Below are 20,609 nucleotides of genomic sequence, written 5' to 3' on the forward strand. Positions count from 1 at the left end.
AGTCACATGACTCCTCTGCATTCCAGATTCCTCACCTGTAAAGTGGGAAAAATACTGTGTACTTCAAAGGGTTGTAAGAAGATGACAGAGAATGTATTAAAGCTCCTGTCTCCTGGTTTATGCTCAGGAAAAGGCATCATTGTTATTAAGTCTGCTCTGAGCTCCCAGACCCCATGCCTGGGCTTGGCCTGACATGTTAGTGTGTGCAAGTCTATTCCTTTTCCCTGAACTGCTTCAGTTTCCTTTGGGCACCTGTGGGCAACTGTATGAAGGAGGAGGGGAGGAGCTGTAGCTACCTTTAGCCACCACCCTGTCCAACCGGTGTTGAGCTAGAACTCCAGCCTGGCTCTCTTAGGTCGCCAGTGCACATAGGTCTGGCCAGCCTGATTCAGATGTCCTAATCCTTTTATAATTCTTCTTGGGGCTGTCCTGACTTCAAGGCAGTTTAATTAGGTTTATATTTAACTCTCCCTGAGCACAGAGATGGGGCCCAACAAGTCTTTGCAGAGGGAGAAGCTTGTGGGGTGAGGGTTTATAGCCAAGCCACAGCTGGGGGTAGGCAAAGCAAGCCCCAACTTTGTGGCCTTAACAGGACAGAACTCCAGGCTCCAGGTAATTTCCTGTCAGTCGGTCACTTCTCAACCTGCCTTCTCAAATGCCAGGAACATAGCTGGAATCTTGGCTGGAAATCCCCAGGCATTGCTAGATAATGCCTTTTAACTTGTACCATAGCAGAACAGTCCTTGCTCATTTAAACTATATTTAACCTCTTTAAATGCAATCCATTTCTAGCTTTCTGTTTTGCTTGGTCTGTGTCTTTAACGATCTGGTTAAAATGTCCTACAAGCTCTGGCAATGACAACTCTGAAGATCCCTGGCTAATCTCACTTGAACCTGAAAACAATGCTACAAAGTAAGCAGGTCAGAAATGGTTATCCTGAGGGAGAGATACTTGGTAGAGGTCGTATAGTGTAAGCCTGGCAGAACAGGGATCCGAATCCTCAGGTCTTAATATTACTCCATACTCTTAATTTAGAAAGTTGACAAGACATATGAAGTCAGTGACCTTAGAGTAAAATCCACAGTCCTTACTCGGGTCTGCAAAAGCCTGCATGATCTGGCCAGCTCTCCAATGTCTTCGGGCATCTTTGTCACTTCCCTCCCTGCTCTTCTGCCCCTCTGGCCATCTGTTATCTCCTAGAACCTATTCAACTCATACTACCTCCAGGACTTCGCACTGATGTTCTTTCCCTGTATCTTTCACAGTGACTCCTTCTCATCCTTCAGGTCTTGTTTCGAAGTCCTTTTCTCAGGGAAAAGACTTTTACCCTGCCTAGGTAGAGCCCCTCTGCTATTTATTCCATAGTATTTTCCTTCCCAGCCCTTACTTATCACAATCTGTAATTATTTTAATTATTGAATGAACAGATGGATTAATGACTTGGTACCCAAGTAATTCAATTCAATTAATTTAATTATTCACTTATTAGGCAAACATTTATTGAGCACCTACTAAGGGCCACTCTTTCAGGAGCTGAGGTTACAATAGTGAACAAAGATACAAGTCTCTGCATGATGGGGAAAATGTCTAGGGAAGAGAAGAAAAACAAATGGAGTTAAGGGTCACTCCAAGGGTTTTGGCTTGAAAGACTAGAAGGATGGTGCTGCCATTTGCTAAAATGGGGACAAGAGTAGGTTGAGTGGATGAGAAGGTAAAAAGGAATGGCTTTTTGGCTATGTTAATTTTAAGATGCCCTTTAGACAGTAAGGTGGAGATGTCAGCTTGGCAATAGTGTATATATCTCCAGAGTCAAGGGGAGAGATATGGGCTGGAAATATATTTGGGAATCTTCTGAACATTAATTATATTAAAAGCCATGATCCTGGATGAGTGATTCTGAGAAGTGAATGTAGTTAGAGAAAAGGTCCAAGAGCCTCCAATATTTAGAGTTCAAAGAGATGAGGAAGAAATTGATTGATGGCCAGAAAGGTAGGAATAGGAAGCAGAGTCTTCACTTGAGAATGCAGATGAGGGAGGAGGTACTGGAGGTTTGAAAGAAAGAGGAGAAAGCAGGAAGACATCCTCTAGGAGCGAGAGAGTACGAATGAACTAGAGTACAGTGAAATAAGGGAGGGCCCAGAAAAAGAATGTTTGCAAGGATGGGATTAGATGTTTGATCGTGGACTTAAACTGAATAGGAAGGGAACTGGGGACATGGCGGGTGGGAGGGGGACGGACAGTAAAAAGTGAGTTGAAGGTCCCAGTGGGCTGAAGGGTTATTTTGAGTCAGGATACTAAAGGGAGTGGGATAGGAAGTAGGCATTGACAAGAGGACGCTTGAAATTGAAATTCAGGTCTTAAGGCCTAAGGTATGAGCAGGAAGGGAGTAACGAAGGGGAAGGAGAAGCAGAGGTTGAGGAATTCAGAAGCTAGGATATTGAAAGGATCATCTATGTGCATATTGAAATCATCAAGAATTATGACAGATTAGTTTTGGAGAGTCTTAGTGTGGTTTGGGGGAATATTTATGGGAGATAACGTGTGTGCCTGGCACACAGTGGGTTCTCAATCAATGCAATTTGATCACTTATTTGCTTAATATTTATTCAGGGCGCTGGGGCTTCTCCCTCAGGTGCTTCCAAGGGAGGGCTCCGTGGAGGGTTGTGACACTGCATTTCAGGTTGGGGTGGGGGTTGGGAGACACGGTTGGGGTACCATCCTGCCCTCAAGGGAATGTATGGGTCCCTGCTGCGAGGCTGCCCCGTAGTCTAGGGTGCAGGCCTTTCTGCGGGCTTCAGGCTGGACTCCCACCAGAACCGCACGCCTTCAGCTCCGCGGCGGCAGCAACAGATGGTGAGAAGTGGGTGGGCTGGGGGTATCTGCAGCTGATCCCACAGTCGCTGGATTAATGAGGCCTCGTGCCCGCCTTCTTTTCTGCAGCATGCCAGCAGACAGTAGCTTCCTTTGCTGGGGTGGGTTTGTTTGTGGGAAATTTTTTGGCAGTGAAAGCTCAGCACCTGATTGAAAACTTCCTCTCCCCCTCATTTTTCCCCCTCCCCCAGCTCCTAGACTTGTTCTAATGTATTCTGGGGCCTCAAGCCTACCCCCGGGGTTCTTCCTGCTATCAGACTGATGAAGCTAAGATCAGGTAGTCCTGCTCCTGCATCTACAAATGGGGAAACTGAGGCCTAGAGAATTTAAATATTCATTCTGTCACAGGAGGCTCAGGACTCTGCACATATTCTAGGCCCTTTCGGTGTCTAGCTGCATCCCCAGGGTAGCATAGACTCCACAAGTAAGAACTTGGATTGTTCATATTTGAGGTTCAGATGTATATAAGCATATCTGATGGATATTGAGGTTGTGGGGAAAGGAGGCATTGGAAGCCAGATCACAATGGAGACAAGGGGGTCCCGAGAGAAAACATCGCTATAAGGGTGGAGGGAGACTGGCACAGAGGACCAGGTTAGTAAAGTGGCTTGAAGATAAGAAGCACTAGTTGTGGGCATAGTGTAAAGCTCTTCTTAGCCCACTTTGGTCTGGCTAAAAAACTATTTCAGTAAGACACTCGGGGTCCAGCAAAGTGGGATAAGAGAAATAAAGCGTGCACCCCTAATGATAAGCAAGAGTGAGAGAGCAGGTGAGAAAGAGAGATAGCCCTGGGGATCTGGAGGTGAGCGAAGATGCTGAGTTAGTGGGGTGGCAGGGATTGAGCTCACACGGAGCATGAGAGTTCAAAGGTAGGTCAGTGCCACTGAATGGGCAGCCCAAGAGGAGCCCTGGCTGCACGGCAGGCTGATGCAGGCAGCAATGCAGCAATGACAATCTGGAGGTGAGTTGGGCGGGAACTCATAGCAGTGGAGACAGTAGGGGCAGTGGACTTCTGGGGTGAACCTGAAGTCCCATATAGGCTTCATCAAAGTGGTCAAACTGAGAGACGCAGGCAACGGCCAAGTGGGACAGAGTAATAAGCAAACTTAAACCACTGAGACAAAGTTTTCTAATCTTTGTCACATAGTGGTGTATGTACAAAAATATTTATTTGTCCCAGTAGAGTAGAGCGACAGACTGTTTGGGGCCAGAGATGAATGGATTGGGGGTTGTAAGAGCCCAGGGCTTGGGTTGTAAAAGCCCAACCCCCTGGCTGCTCAGAGGGCTGAGGAACTAAGCTGAACACATCAATAAGAATGTGTTCACTGGTTGGGAAGCTCTGCAGTAAGGAATGTATTTTTCTCAAGTAAGAAGAGGTCTTGGGGAGATAATCCAGGGTTGCTGTAACAGCTTAGAGATACCGCTGAGGACCTAGGCACCTCATGTGCTTCTAATCTGTTGTTCATAGTTTTTTACTATTGCCTTCATGGTTGCAACAAGACACTTGCAGCTCCAGACATCACATGAGCATTCCAAGTGGGAGGAAGGAAGAGGGGAAGGAGGGCAATGGCAAAGGGAAAACACTGTGTCATCTTTTTTTTTTTTTTTTTTTTTTTGCGGTACACGGGCCTCTCACTGCTGTGGCCTCTCCTGTTGCGGAGCACAGGCTCCGGACGCGCAGGCTCAGCGGCCATGGCTCACGGGCCTAGCCGCTCCGCGGCATGTGGGATCTTCCCGGACCGGGACACGAATCCATGTCCCCTGCATCGGCAGGCAGACTCTCAACCACTGCACCACCAGGGAAACCCTGTGTCATCTTTTAAAGAGATTTCCTGAAAGCCTCACCAAGGACTTGTTACATCTCATTGGCCAGAGCTGTGTGATGTGGCCACCTCTAACTGTAAGGAAAACTGAAAGGTGTTTTGTAGCTAAGCATTTTGTTGCCCCAATAAAATCAGAGTTCTGTTAGAAAGGGAGAAGAAATGTGGGTAGGCCTGTGACAAATGCTGCATGTATTCAGGGAACAGTACATAGTTTTGCATAGTTGGACCACAAACTGTGAGGCAGGAAGAGGAGAAGGATGTGGCTAGTTGAGCCATCAGAGCCTAGGTGATGCAGGGCCTTGGAAGTCATTCTCAGGCTTCTGGACCATATCACCTTGGTGATGGGACTCCACTGATGGGGTGCACGCAGGGAAGTGATTTGGTCAGATTAGTGTTTTTGGCAGATCATTCTGGCTGAGGGGATGAAAGGAGTGCAGATTTTGTGGAGGAGAGGTCTCCTATGAGGTTAGTATCATAATCCATGTACATACATAGAAGGTCTCCAGTTAATCTCTGAATGAGATGATAAGACGTAAACTAGGATATCAGCCATGAGGAGGGGGAGGAGGGGAAGAATCTGAGAAATTTTCAGGGGTAAAAATGACAGGGTTTGGTAAATGATTGTATAGTTAGGGGAAGGGGGTTGGAGTTTAGAAATACCCCTGGATTTCCCGCATTTATTGGGATAAGGAATACAAGAGAAAAAGTAGGTCTGGAGTATATAGGGTTTGAACTGCATGAGTCCACTTATACACGAATTTTTTTCAATAGTAAATACCACAGTACTATACAATCCATGGTTGGTTGAATCCGGGATGCAGAGGGCTGACTATAAGTTATATTCAGATTTTCAACTGCCAGGAGAGTTGGCGCCCCTAATCCCTGACTTGTTCAAGGGTCAACTGTATAATTTGTTCAAAATCTCACAGGACGTTGGTGGCAGAGCTAGGAACTGAGTCCTGCTCTCCTGGGCCAGTGCTCTTTCCATTACTCTATTCTCCAACCTCTATCCTCTGGAGCCAGGAAAAACAGTCCACTGATGTCATTGGATCCACTGATTCTTCTCCCCCTTCTCTACTCACCAAGTCATGAGAGCCCAGAGATGAAGTTAATATGATGGTGGCACCTTGCTCCTGGAGGGCCCAGTTTGACGAAGATGTGCTAAGGGGGTGGGCAGATGGGGCCACCATAAACCCCAGCCCTGCTCTCACTGATGCTGGGGATCAGGGAGGGCCTGAACTGAGCATTAGCTTCTCCCCACAACTATTCTTTCTCTAATCCCTGCTTCATGGTTGGCTTGTATGTTAATTTCCCATTGCTGCTATAGCAAATTACCACAAACTTTGTGGCTTAAAACAACACAAATTTATTCTCTTATAGTTCTAGAGGTCTGAAGTCTAAGATTAAGGTGAGGGACTTCCCTGGTGGTCCAGTGGTTAAGAATCCACCTTCCAACACAGGGGACGTGGGTGCGATCCCTGGTCGGGGAACTAAGATCCCATGTGCCATGGGACAACTGAGCCCGTGCTGCAACTACTGAGCCCACGCGCTCTGGAGCCTGAGCAACAACAAGAGAAGCCCATGTGCTGCAACAAAGAGCCTGCATGCCTCAACGAAAGATCCCGCACGCGGCAACTAAGACCCGACGCAGCCAGAAATAAATAAATAAATAAATAAATAAATAAATAAATAAAAATAAATATTAAAAAAAAAAAAAGATCACGGTGAGGACAGGGCTGTGTTCTTTATGGAGTCTTTTTGGGAGAATCCATTTCCTTACTTTTTTCAGCTTTTGGAGGCCACCTGTGCTCCTTGGCTTGTGGGCCCTTCTTCACATCACCAGCACATTTTGCTTCCATCATCACATCTCCTACTACTGACTGATCCTCCTGCCTCCCTTTTATAAGGACTCTGTGATCACATTAAGCTCATCTAGATAATCCAGATATAATAATCCAGAATAATCTCTCCATCTCAACAGAATCACATTTGCCAAGTACTTTTGACCATGTAAGGTAACATACCCTTGAGGTCCAGGGATTGGGATGTGAACATCTTTGGAGGGGCCGTTATTCAGCCTACCACAGCTGAGCACCTTCATTCTTCTTGTGCTCAGCCTTGTGCCTGACAAATAGAGCACAATCCTTGCCCTTGATGAACTCACGGTTTAGGGGCAAAGGCAGAGAAGTCAATAGCAAATTACTGTGCAGTGTGAGAGAGGGAAGAACAGGGACTTTGGGAAGCCAGAGGACTGGTACATAACCTGGTGTGGGTGGTCGATGGGGGGAGGGAGCTCCAGAAGAGACAGTATCCATGCTGAATTTTGAGGAATGTGTAAGAATTAACCAAATGAATAATAATGTTAATAATAATAATAAAAGCAAACATTTATTAGTTACTGCTATCTGCCAGGTTGTGTTTTAAGCACTTAACACATATTAATGCATTTGATCCTCTCTATACCATGTAAGGTGGGTACTTTATCATCCCTGTTTTATAGATGAGTAAACTGAGGCTTTGAGAAGATGATCCATCAGCTGGAATTTAGGTCCTTCCCACTACTCTTTTTTTTTAAAAAATATTTGTTTATTTATTTTTTAATTTTGGCTGTGCCGGGTCTTAGTTGTGTCATGTGGGATCTTTGCTGAGGTATGCGAACTCTTAGTTGTGGCATGCAAGCGGGATCTAGTTCTGTGACCAGGGATCGAACCTGGGCCCCCTCCATTGGGAACACGGAGTCTTACCCACTGGACCACCAGGGAAGTCCCCCTTCCCACTACTCTTCAGATAAATATCAATGTCTTTCCACGGCTCATGAGGTCCTTGGTGATCAGGTCCCTTCTACCACTCCCATCCCAGACCCATCGCCACCTCCAATGCTGAGTCACTGGGGGCTCCTTTCAGCTGAGCCTCATTCCTCTCCACCTCTGGGCCTTTGCCCAGGCTATTACCCTCTGCCTAGGATGGGACATACTCACCTTATCCTTCAGATCTCAGCTGAAATGCCACAGTATCAGGGCATTCCTGTCCTCAGCGGGGCAGGTGTCCTTGTTACTCACTGTCAGAGTAGCCTGCACTTAACCTTAACAGCACTTACCCCCTACTGTATTCAAACATCTCTTTTGTCCCCCTCATTGTATTCTCAGTGCTATATAGTAGGGGGTCAATGAATATTTGCTGAATCAATAAAAAATATAGGGGAAGATGAGTCTAGGAGTAAAAGCAGGAGCAAGACTGTCAGACAGCACCTAGTCCAACACTTTCCTTAAATCTTTGGGAAATTGAGGCCCAAAGAGGTGCAGTGACTTGCCCAATATCACACAGTAAGTCAGAGGAAGAGCTGAAGATTCTGACCCCTGGTTCTGGGTTACTTCCATGGTTCCCAGTGTGATGCACCTGACCTTGCTCCAATGTCTGCCTGTCCAAGTATGATTCATCCTTCAAGATACAGCTGATTCCTAAACATCTCTAGGATGCCTTTCTTTTTACACCTCAATTTCATCCCACCCTGCCAAAGTTAGAATTGACTGCTCTTTTCTCTGTGCTCCCCAAACACCCTCTGGCTTTGATCTCACCCTGCGATGCTCAGCTTACATTTTTTTTTTTTTTTTTTTGTGGGCTGCGTTGGGTCTTTGTTGCTGCGTGCAGGCTCTCTCCAGCTGTGGTGAGCAGGGGCCACTCTTCATTGCCGTGTGCAGGCTTCTCATTGAGGTGGCCCCTCTTGTTGCAGAGCATGGGCTCCAGGCGCCCTGGCTTCAGGAGTTGTGTCTCGCAGGCTCTGGAGCACAGGCTCAGTAGTTGTGGCTCATGGGCTTAGTTGCTCCGTGGCATGTGGGATCCTCCCGGACCAGGGCTCGAACCTGTGTCCCCTGCATTGGCAGGTGGATTCTTAACCACTGCACCACCAGGGAAACCCTCAGCTTACATTTGAGCTCTTCCAAGGCAAGCACTGTATCTGATTCCTCTGTACAGATGTGATGTGTGAAGTGTGCTGTGATACAGGAAAGCAGAGAGAGGTGGGATTGTCCAGGAATCCCTAACCCAGCCTGAGGGTCAGGGAAAGTTCTCTGGAGGCAGTGAATCATGAGCTGAACAAGCTGGATTAGCCAAGTGGGTGGTACATGTGTGTATGTGTGTGCTTTGAGTGAAATGGGGCCTGGTGGTAGAGGGCAGGGCATTCTAAGGAGAGGAATCTTAATATTTGTGAGTTGGGATAATGAGATATTCACATGGTGGGTGGGTTGGGGGGCAACCCAAAGCCCCTTTTCTCCGAAGGATTCAAATAAGGAGGTTGAACTGACTTCCAAGGACTTTCCATAGCTAACAAAGCAGGCAAGGCCAAGACCAATTGTGTGACAAGTTGGGGAGGGCTTCCCTTTACAGATAGTCTGATTGTATCATCTTGGGTGAGACAGAACTTATGACTCTTGTGCCTACAGCCAAGAGGAGTAGGGCTTGGGGATAACAGTCTTTTCCCAGGTATTTGCTTATGAATGGAAGAGCCTCATTCTCTGCTCCAAAGCCTTCTGGCATCCTGCTTTTCTAAAGAAGTCCCCTGCCTCAGCCTGAGAATTCAACTCTTTTTCTGTTATTCTGCTGCCATCCACCCACCACTGCCTACCTAAGATCCTCAGCACCTGCCGTCATCCCTTCACCAGCCCCAGGAAGGCCTGTCTTAGCTCCACTTTGCCCAACCACTCCCCACTGTACTGCACAGGCTGCTCAAGCTGCCTGCCCTGCCCAAGCCATTCTTTACCAGTGGGCCATGTTGTATAGCACATGACCCCAGCCCTGGCTTCAGCTATTTGGACCAGGTTGGGCTGTGAGAAGGCGAATTAATGGTACCAGCAACTTGTAAACACCAACCAACCAGGGCCAATCCGGTCCCACTCTCTGGAATTTGAACTGTTTATTCAGGGAGAAGTGGACCTCTGGTAAACAGAAATCATTGAAAAGCCACAGTGAGTAAGGAAGTGAAATGGCTGAGTCACTGTAGTGGCCGGGCTCCAGAGGACGGACCGATTTGTTCTCTGTTGGCTGAGGAACAATCAGAGCCTCTGCTGGTGTGTGGCTGGAGTTACTGTATTTCGAAAGCAGCTGAAGTGCCATGAGACCAAGTGAGATTTCCAAGAGCTTATTCCCACACGCATCCCTACTATTTTGTCCCTCCTTTACTTGAGGGTTTCTCTGTTCTTTACATCCAGGGGCATCCACCAACCTGGCCAGTTGGCCCTGTCCAAGGTGGTCTTTTCCTCTGGGAATCTTTCTGGCTACAGTTTAATTCCTACTATTCTTCACTGAGTGCTAGAGACTTGATGTATTTTATCTCTAATTCTTCCTTCTCTGATTAGGAATCTCAGAGACATTAAACAGTTTGCCAGGGAATTCAAACCCAGAACTTTCTTTCACCAGAACTCTCCTCTTACCTCCAGGCCATATTCTCTTCCCTTTCTGGGCCCCGGAATACTCCTTTCACTCCCCACAGATTTTATAAAATTTCCTGTAATTCTCCTTTCAGCACAGAAACTATCTGGCATGGCTAAATAATTGTTTCATATGTCTTGTCTTCGTAACAGAATCCCAAACTTCCATTCCTGTTTCTTGTTTGTTTGTTTTCGGTCATAGCCTACTGCACAGTGCCATGCACGAAATAGGTGGAAGAAAAAAAAAAAGGCTGCATATGTTTACTCATCGTGTGCCCCTAGCTCAGTGCCTGGCATGTGGCAGATGTTCAGGGTAAGGATTCTAGTGTAGACAAGGCTTAGGTGGGTTTCTCCCTGCCCCCCACCACCCTGCAGTACCTCACAGGTAGGTGGGTGTTCAACTGATGGTGGTGGTCACATTAAAAGGCCATCAGTGTGCTTTAGTGGAAAGACACTGGATTGGAGCCAGATAGCTCGGGTGTAAATTCCAGTTCTGCACGGCCTTGGGCAAGATACTTAACGTCTCTGAGTCTGTTTCGTCAGATGTAAAGTGGGGATTATGTTATGTGCCTCCCAGGATTGTTTTGAGGATTTGGGGGCAACACAGGTAATGAAGGAGCTCCCACCACAGTAATACTGGTTCACACAATGCTTTAATTTGTAGGGAGACTCATAGGGCCAGCTCCAAGGGCAGCTAAGGTGGCTTGTAAACACTCTTACCTTCTGATCCTATCCTTGACTCTTTTCTACCTCAATGACTTTTGGTGGTTTAAATAGATCTGTCGACAAATAACCTTGTTTCCTGGCCCTGCTGAGCAAACTGTGTTTAAAAACTACTACTTTTAGTTTTTCTTTGTCAATTTGCTTGTAAACCAATATTATTGGATCTGTTTTTCCATTAAGGATTTGGGGAGAAGTTTAGCCCCAGGCACAGGGCATTAATGTTATTTCCCTCATTCGTTACATAACAGGACTCATCTCCACCTTTAATTGAAATGAAGCTCTTATTATGACAGAACTGGGTCATAGCCAGGGTGGTATAACGGGGGCGGGGGGCTTTGGGGCCAGATAGGCCTGGGTTTGAATTCTGTCTTCACCGCCTACTCACTTGCAAAAGATATCAAATCTCTCTGAATCTCTTTGTGTTCAATGTTAACAGGTGATGTTACCCTTCACTGGGTTGGCAGAAGGACAAAATGCTAAATGTATAGTGTCTGGCATATTGGAAAGATAATAAATGCTAGTGCTCTTTCTGTAAAACATTTCTTAAACCTCGAGGACTTTGCTGGAAACTTTAAAATAATTACATGGCATCTTGGAGTGGCATGTGAGTCCACTTTGTATTTGAACTACTAGTAGATCAAGCTGGACTTGCATAGGGAAGCTTTTTGGTAATTAACCCGGGGTTGGGTGATTTTAAGCCAGTTTTCATTCTGCTGCAGAAACAAAAAAAGATGAGACTGGAGAAATGCTATTCCTTTAATTGAAGGAACACTTTTATGTTCTCAGGTCTATTTTAATCTTAAGTGCCGATTATGCATCATTCTCTCCTGTTAACAGACACTTCTGTAAGTGATCTGCACAGAGAGAAATATGATTCTAACATAAATACTGTACCATGAGAAATTATCTTATTACCTAATATGCCAAAAAGTTAATAAGATAAAGGAACAGTACGAACCATTTTTGGACAATATTAAAACTTGATTTTAGCTCATGGAAATAAAATGTAATTTCCTTTTATTATTCTCTTTTTCAGGTAGAACAAAGGCAGTGAAGGGTGTAAGGATATTATACAGCTGTGTTCTGTGAACTCCTGTTAAGGCTGTGGACTGGATCCAGGAAGGATGGCCTCAAATTAAGATTTTAATGGCTCTTCCATTTAGAAATCACACTCTTGCTTTTAATGCTGTCTTGTTAGATCTGATTTTTGACTTTGCAGGTGAAAGTAGAAAACCCCATTTCCTATTCAACTGTACAAATGTTTGCCTCTGTGTGTTTGCATGTGTATATCTGTTAGGGAACAAATGCATAGTGCCTACGGAAAGTCAGGACAAAACAATTTCAGGAACTGGGAGTTTCCTGAATCATCTATGGTAAAAGGCAATTAAATGCCAAATTTTGACAAGGATAAAGTAGCCAAACCCAAATACTGACTGAGTAGGGGCCCCGAGAGACTTTGTGAGTTTCAAATGTACTTTTAAATGTTATTCTTTGGGGTTTAAATGTTTTATTCCATAAATAATGGTTAATTTTGATGAAAGAAATTTAAACAGGACTCAAGTTGATAAAAACTGCTGGCTGCAACCATCATTTGGTCAGTGCTTGATCTTTGGTAGTGGATGTAAGTAGTTTTGATGCTGGTGGTGATGATGTGGGGTGGTTATAGACACTAGCACGTGTTTTTGGCCCTCTTCTGTTCCTATCACTTTGACAGAAATAACACTAAGTAAATGCCGTCAGCCTTCTCTGGCATGCAATTCTTCATCCAAGCAAAACATAATGTACCTAGGACCTGAAAGAAATTTAATAATCTCTGCATTCTTGTGATTTGTTAGACCTTTCCTACAAACACCTACAGAAACTATACAATGTTTGCCTGGAGATTTGAGGTAACAGGCTCACACTTGCAGCAAGACAGATTTTTTATTAGATGTTAGGCAGACAAGTTGTGCTGATGATGGGAAGTGTTGCCAAGAGACTGTATGTAGAATGTCCTTCGTTGGATGTTTTAAAGATCTATTGAAACACCTACAGCTAATTGTGAAACTTTCAGGACAGATCTGTTGGAGGCTGGGGAATGAACTACATGAACTGGTGAGATTCCATCAGTTTCCAATATTCCAAAATAAGTATCCATTTGTTTAAAGTGCACTAAAATGACCCCTTTAATGAGCAGGGGTGGTGACGATTGGTGATAACTATCATAGGTTTGGCAGCAACATTTTTAGACCCTATGTACACATTTGCGAAGCTCTGTTATTACTGGGGGTAGTAATTCATTTGAATGCCCATTTCTCTTCAGAAAAGGAACATAGCAGCTTGTCTTTAAGACAAAACTAAAAGGAGAATCTTTAAGTATGTGAAGTTCAGGCTGACTTAGAGTTTTAATATTTAGCTTGGTTAATTAAATCCTATTCTTTGCCCTGAATTTAATTATCCCAACCATTGAGGTAATTTAATATAATAATAAAAAAGGAGCTAATGAGAAATGGAAGAGACTCTGACTATTCCTTCATCTGGATCAGTGGGGGCATTTCTTCTTCAAGTGTCAGTTTGTGGATGGTGATGTGATGTTTTATGGGGTATCATGAATTTTCAATTAGTGAGAAGATGAAAAAGACAGACAGTAGATCATCAATGAATGATCATATCAGGAAATCACTGAAAAGCTCATCTGTAAAGTTCAGGGCATATTTTAATATGACTTCATGATACCTTAGGCAGTCTTTTCCCCCTAGGCTGAGCTTGAATCACGTTCTTATACGCAGTATGAAAAAGTCCTTGTTTAAGGTTTCTATTCAAAGGTAAGAAAGTCAGATACTTGACACTTCTAAGCAAAAATGAGTTTAAATAAAGAGGTGACCTTTCTTTTCACTTCCAGTACAAAATGGTCTGTTTCCTTACTATTGCGCAAGCTTTGCCACCTCAATGCTGAAGTGCTGTGCAGTTGTATCAGACTTGGATTCAAATCCCAGCTGGAAATTTGCTAGCTGTTTCAAGTTAATCTCACTGAGCCTCAGTCTTGTCATCTGTGAAATGAGGATAGTGCTATCTCCTTCTTCCAGATGGCTGCAGGACCAAGAGAGAGAACGTAGAGGGCACCACACAGCCTGTCTGACGCATAATAGAAGCTCTGCAAATAGTGACTCCCTTTCTTCTGTACAAGTCACAAGTATGCTTATAAATGAATAACAGACACTAGTGGATCATAATGCCAAACACAATGCCAAATGTGTCGGCTCATTATCAACCAGGACAGTGCTCCTCACACTTTAAAGTACCAGTGATTCACCTGGGGAGCTGGTTAAATATAGATTTGCATTCAGCCAGAGATTCCGCATTTTAACAAGCTCCCAGATGACATTTAAACTGCTGGCTGGAGACCATACCTTTAGTAGTGTGGAACTAGGGCAATGACTTTTGAATACTGAGTTGACTTTGAGAGACTGGGCTAAGTTGCAAAACAGAAATTTACTCTATCTTTTTTTGTTTGTTTGTTTAATGGTAAAAATATTGGGGAAATCTGAAGATGCTACAGAAAAAAAAGTGTGAGTGAACACATTTAAAAATCTGGGAAGCTCAAATCCATTCTACACACTTTCATTTATTGTCTGGACAAAGTACAAATAATTCAAACACAACAAGATTATGAAAAAAAAAACATTTACAACACTTTCCCTCAGAAATCATCTAAACTAGCAAGATTAACATGAAGTCATTCATTATAACTAAAGTATACAACTGCCTGGTCCTAAGATTTTTTTTCCTTTTTTTTCCCCCCCAAGAGTGAACACTTTATAGAGAAGAGATTTTGGCATGCCTTTCCCACTAATGCTTAGCAAATGCATCAAACTTTGCCAGCAAACTGAGTTCATTCATAGCAGGTGATGTTAAAAGGTTTCCCTGAATGTTGAACGAGTGTTCTCTGAACTGAAATCTGGTGTTTTTTTCTCAAAACCGAAAAGAGGAAAAAAAACAGAAAAAAAATTTAAAGGAGGAGTCTATGATGCAGCCGTGGTTTTCGTTACCTCTCTACCACTACGGCTACTACTACAAAGTTTGCCTCTTTAGTGTGAAAACAACAGTTCTGTCTACATGCACTTAGTGGGTTCAGCATGAGAAAAAACGCACAAAATAAGCACAAGTTATAAATAACCATAACGTTTTATTACCATTAAGACTAAACTGGTATTGAAAAGATTGTATATAACAAGACAAGAAAAGCAATAGCAAATTTAACTATCAACTAGATTATGCATAGCGAGTAACTGTTTCTATTACCCAGGGAAGAGCATGAACCCTTGTATTTTTTTGTTTTGTTTTTGTTTTAAATATATAACCGTACAAAGCACAAATATACTAAAATGATCAATGCACTGGACGTGGGAGAATGCTCCCTCAGTCATTTTGTTCCCTTAGCTCTGTTTTGTTTTCCCCAATCTGAATTACGTTAAAATAAAGACCCAGTTGTTTTTATTTTTCTACTGTGCAGTAAGAAAAAATATTCACAACAAACATGACAATATATCAAACAATAGTTCTACACAAGTTACCTTGATACCTCTTTAACTGTCACTTAAATATCATAAGAAAACATTTTAAGACATATACAAACAAAACTAGCCAAGTGTTACAACTTATAATAAATTAACCCAAAGAAAAAATAACTTTATATATATATATTTATATTGTATATACACATACACACACAACAGAATGACACAATAATATGCTTCTTCCCATAGTTTAAGTAAACAAATAAGTAGTCTAGCCAATCTAGCTATATTTGATCTCGGCCATAGGCATCATCACATCTGCGATTAAATAAATAAGTGTTTCAAGCAACATAAACAGTGTTTCAAATGTACCAACACAGCCCAATTCTATCAGCATGGGCTACAAAGTGAATTTGAAAATTCCTTAATGAATTTAAAGCAAATGTAGTTTTTGTTTTCCTCTCCTAAACACATTACATTTAACTATGATACTAAGATATGTAAATAATTTCGTAGCACCTACTGCTCAAACTAAGGAAGTTTTAGATCAAAAGGAAAAATTAATCTTTTTAATTTTTGTTCTGCTGACATCCCATACTGATGACTTAAAGAAAAACTGTCTTTCAACTCATCTCCTTGCTTTTGGGTTTTGACTGTGGGGAACTGTGGTACCCTGGGTAGAATGAACACTCCTTTCCCCTAGTAATTAATAATTTTTTTATTATTATTACATGCTATGAAAAGATATGAAGATCATCTGTTTATAGCCCATCCTTCAAAAAACAGTCTACGAATCCAGTTTAAAACACACATCTTGATCTCTAAAAAGTTACCAGTGCAGTATGAACGCGACAAAGTTGTCAATTTCCCCTAAATTAGCCAGTCAAAATATTTTTTTCTCAAATCCAGATTCTCTTGTAAAAATTCTTTATATTTTATAAAAATAGATTTTTCTTGAAACCCATTTTCAGCAAAGAGACCACCTCTTTGGCAACGTTAATGTTATTAAATTGTTAATGTCATCAGGTATCCCCCTCGCCCCCATCCCCTAACAGAAGACTGTTTTAGTTCACATGATATAAAAGAAAAAAGGAAAAATAAAAAAATTTGCAAAAGTTTCTTTAATTTTTGCAATTTTTATTATTCCTCTTTAATTTGTGTGGGTTTTTTTTTTTTAACCAATCTGATTGGATCAACATTTTGACAAAAAAGAAAAATCTTTATTTTCTTTCTTTGAATCCCATTACTTTGTAAAAATTGTTTTATTTTTATTATTTTTTTTTGTTTTTTGTTTTTCTTCTTCAAATGAGTGAATGGTCATCTTAAAAAGACCCACCTTCAAGGAAGGTAGTAAAATTAGCTGGCTGGGTAAAAATCCCTGCACGTCGCTATCTATGTATATTATAGTCAACAACGACAGCTATGAAAGAACATTCAATGCATCAAAGGTATTTTTTTGTGTTTTTTTCTTTTTTTCTAAGCATTATAAAATCCTTTCCTGGTACACCTCAGGATAATCCAATGTTTTAATACTTAGGCAACACTGGCTTATAAAGTCCATGTTTGAATATAAGCCTTGAAAAGTTTGTTTCTCTCTCTTTTGTGTGTGTGCGTGTGTATGTGTGTGTGCGCGCGTGTGTTTTGTTCGTATATATTTATATATATATTTTAATAAGTAAGGATGGGAAATTCAGGACTTGTGGGCTTTGTTGGTTTTAAAGGAAACTTGCAACACTCGGTCTCCCAGGCGGTACCCGTTGAGGCTGGCAATGGCCATGGCTGCCTCATCATAGTTGGTCATGGTGACAAAGCCGAATCCCTTGCACTTGTTGGTGTTGAAGTCACGGATGACTTTGACGTTGTTCACCGCACCAAAGGGGCCGAAGAGCTGCCAGAGGACACTCTCGTCGGAATCAGGGGACAGATTGTAGACAAAGATGCACCAGCCTGTTCCTGTGTGACCAGGGATGTTCATTCCCACAAGGCTTGTCATCCCATCAATGGTGATTGGGGAGAACCTGGGGGGACAAGCAGAAGGGGGGACTGGTCCAGACATCAGTCTGACCGTGGATAACACACAGATGCACAGACACAGACACGGGGCAGAGGCCTGAGTGAGTGTTTGCAGGAGAGTCTTCAGGGTTTGAAAACCAAAATACAAAGACTAATGTCTGTGGCATTTCTTCTAATGGGAACAGTTAGACTGGCTAAGGCACGTATATGCCAAGAGAAAGGCCTAGGTCAACTATTAAAAACCACGAAGAACTCCCAGAGCAAGTCTCTGTCATACTATCAAGTATATGTTCATAGGGTATCCCACTCTGACCCTCACCCTCCCTCCCCACAATAGATCGTGAGCTCTTCAGAGAAGGGGCCCCACTTCATTCATCCTTTTGCTCTACTTATTTATTCAGTGGAGCCCATATGGGAATCTCACAGACATGACACATAGAAAACACTTAATAACTGCTTATTGATTGAACAGGTGAATAACACTGGTGGATGTCGATGCTCGGGACATTTCATTTATTTTTTAAGGCAGTTTAGGAGATGGCCCAGAAGTGCTCAAGTCTACCATCTTTGCAGTCCCTTGACTTAACGGTTGTCAAAGATCTCTCAGTATTATCAGGAATGGAGATACATGAGATCTCTAGATATTATGGGGCATGGAGATACACCCATTGTTATTAATCCAATGGGTGGCTTATGTTTCATTTAGCATTTATTCAAAAGAGTTCCAAAAAAAAACCCTGAGCAATAATAATAAAGATGTATCACTCCTTGATGCTATATTATCTGGAATTCATTTCTAAGCGTCACAGGAGTGAGATTTCAAGTGGTGTGTGCACTTATATATCTTGAATCACTGTACATCAGAAAAGCAAAAAACTGTTTTTTGTCCTATTACAACTACTTTTGTATTAGGCTTCAAAATCTTCTTAGTTTTCACGTAATCTTGAAAAGAAAAACAATCCTTTAGATTCTATTCACCGTCTGATAAAATATGTATGTGATTCATGATGGATGCATCAGATGAAACAATTAGGTTACCAGTGCCTACAGCAGAAAAAATATTTATTAACATTTTACTTTATACCAAACTCATACAGGTATTTTGACTCTATACGCTGACTAGTATCTTGCTTCTCATTTGGTTAGTTTTTTTTTTTTTTTTTTGAAGTGGGGGATAGGAGGAGAGGAAGCAAAAACTGTGGAAGTGAATGGATAAAGTGTCATTTAGGAATGTTTTAAAAATATGCATATATTATTAGAGATTCAAAAGTCCTATGAAAGAATAGTTGTGTATCTAACTAAAATTTAGATAATCAAATGGCCGCTGAAGATATGCTAAACATAATGACTCAACAGATATCATTTTTGGTATTGTTCACTACGTCAGTCTTCCCTCTTACTTAAAAACAAATAACAGGACAAAACCAAAAACATCATGGTACAGATTCTTAGAAGGGCAAACCCATGTCTAATCATTATTTGCATTATTTCTGAACATTGTCTTCTCAACCTTCTCTCCTCCAACTGAGTCAACTGACCTCTTTCGGTTTATAGGTAGAGAACAGCTAAATATTGTAAGGCCAAAGTCAGGGCCAGCAAAGAGGTTTCAAGGAAAGCCTCAACTCTAGATGGTAATGTTACCTGGAGCACTTTGGTAGGAAGGACTCTGGATCCAAATCTGGGTTTAACAGGAAAAGAGAATGCTCTTATCAACTTGTGAAGTTTACTATGGGTGGGGAACTGGAGGAGATGGCAGTGTGCATGCTGCATTGCAGTGTCTTCCCTGACCTCATCTATGTATAAGCATCACTCTTTTCACAATATTTGGTGCAACTTCACAAAAGTTCAAGTGGAGCAAAGGTATGGGACAGAGCTGGGAAAAAGTGTAAAATGCGTGGGAACAGGCAAGCAGTATGCTAGACATGTGGAGATAATTCACAGTTACCCTCATGGCGGCTGGGATTGAGATTCAAGAGGCTGGCACCCTGACAGTGAAGTCTGCAGTCGAGTTACTTTCTCCACTGCATGCCAGTTTCCAGAGCAGGGTACCTACCATGCACAGCAAGTGGTGAAAGGCCTGCCTCACACAGGGAGTGTGACTTGGACTATTCAAGACCACATCTCTTTCCCTTGACCGCAGGAAGGGGAATTAAAGTGTGCAGCTCTACAGAGCAGGATGATGAAGATGCTATCTCCCTAGCAGCTCAGTGGGGCTTATCAAAAGTACACGTGGGAATCGCATGGACACAGTGACATAAAGCACCCAACCTCCCGAGATTCAGTTTTCAGACTAGGTCTGGAACACCCTTGTGACTACATTCAGAAAGTCCCCCAAACCTTAACACCACAAAAAGGTTTTAAATAAAAGAAACAGCAAGTTTAAAACATACATACATATATAACCAAGGGAGGATTGCTAATAACTGCTAAAACCTGTAACGAAAGAAACCCCTGGTTGAGGTGCACACAGATACACTTCATTCTCAGGCTGGGCCCTGAAATGCACTTTGAGCTGGGGGCGGGAGTCATAAGGTCATCCACGCACTTATTCATGCTTTGGCCAGGGCTGGTAGTCCGAATCTAATTTTTCCACTGACAATCATAAGATGATTAGCAAAATGTTCTAATTTTCATTTGCTGGAATCTGCCCTCTTAACTGAATCTTGGCATTGCTAATGTAAAACAGTTGCTTTGCAAGTTTGCAAAATCATCTGGCAAAGAGTCACAGTCTTCCCTCTTAGGGGAGCCGCTCAGAGGACCAGATTATTAAAGGCTTGGTAGCTGTGGCACCTGAACCATAGGAGAAGCCCACCTGCAAATAAAAGAAAAAGTGAAACACACAAACACACTTTGTGTGCCCTAAAAGAAACAAAACCAACTGAGGTCTGAAAGTAAAAGAGAATTTGACATGCTGGTGGAAGAAAAAGGAAGAATTAAAAAAAAAAGTAAAGTTAGTGAATTAAAAAAAAAATTCTAGCCCCAGTCTGTGCCAACACGGACATCTGGCAATCTGTGGAGTTTTAATTACCTCTTTACGCCATAGGCCATATTAAGCAAATTGTCCAGCCTGCAAAGAGAAGGAGGGTCTCTGGGTTAATGCCTCACAGATGGCAAGATCGCTCAATGGAACTATTAATAAGAATGCTCCATTTTCAAAGAAGAAAAGCTCAAAAACTTTCCCCAGTGCTTAGGAGTCTATCCGCTGGTAGTTCCCCCTTTTCCTGCCTCCAACTAAAGTAATTCATGTTCAGGTCAACGC

At 42.6% G+C, this 20,609-nt stretch overlaps 1 protein-coding gene across 9 annotated transcripts in view; it reads right to left on the bottom strand.

The window, feature by feature from the left end:
- Window positions 1-14,412: 14,412 nt before the first annotated feature.
- Window positions 14,413-20,609, bottom strand: part of ELAVL4 (ELAV like RNA binding protein 4) — a 154,735-nt gene continuing 148,538 nt past the window's right edge. For 5 of the 9 annotated variants that reach the window (XM_029228946.1, XM_029228948.1, XM_029228940.1 and 2 more), the window contains exons 6-7: window positions 20,379-20,417; window positions 14,413-17,355 (exon numbers count right to left, since the gene is read on the bottom strand). In XM_029228946.1, coding sequence (XP_029084779.1) covers window positions 17,028-17,355; window positions 20,379-20,417 — 367 coding nt within the window. In that variant the 3' untranslated portion in view covers window positions 14,413-17,027. Of the gene's footprint in view, window positions 17,398-20,378; window positions 20,418-20,609 lie in introns of all 9 variants that reach the window. The other 4 variants (XM_029228942.1, XM_029228941.1, XM_029228943.1 and 1 more) reach the window with 3 other exon arrangements.

Source organism: Monodon monoceros, unplaced genomic scaffold (genome assembly GCF_005190385.1).
Source record: "Monodon monoceros isolate NGI ecotype Baffin Bay Population unplaced genomic scaffold, NGI_Narwhal_1 Super_Scaffold_18, whole genome shotgun sequence".
Lineage (NCBI taxonomy): Eukaryota > Metazoa > Chordata > Mammalia > Artiodactyla > Monodontidae > Monodon > Monodon monoceros.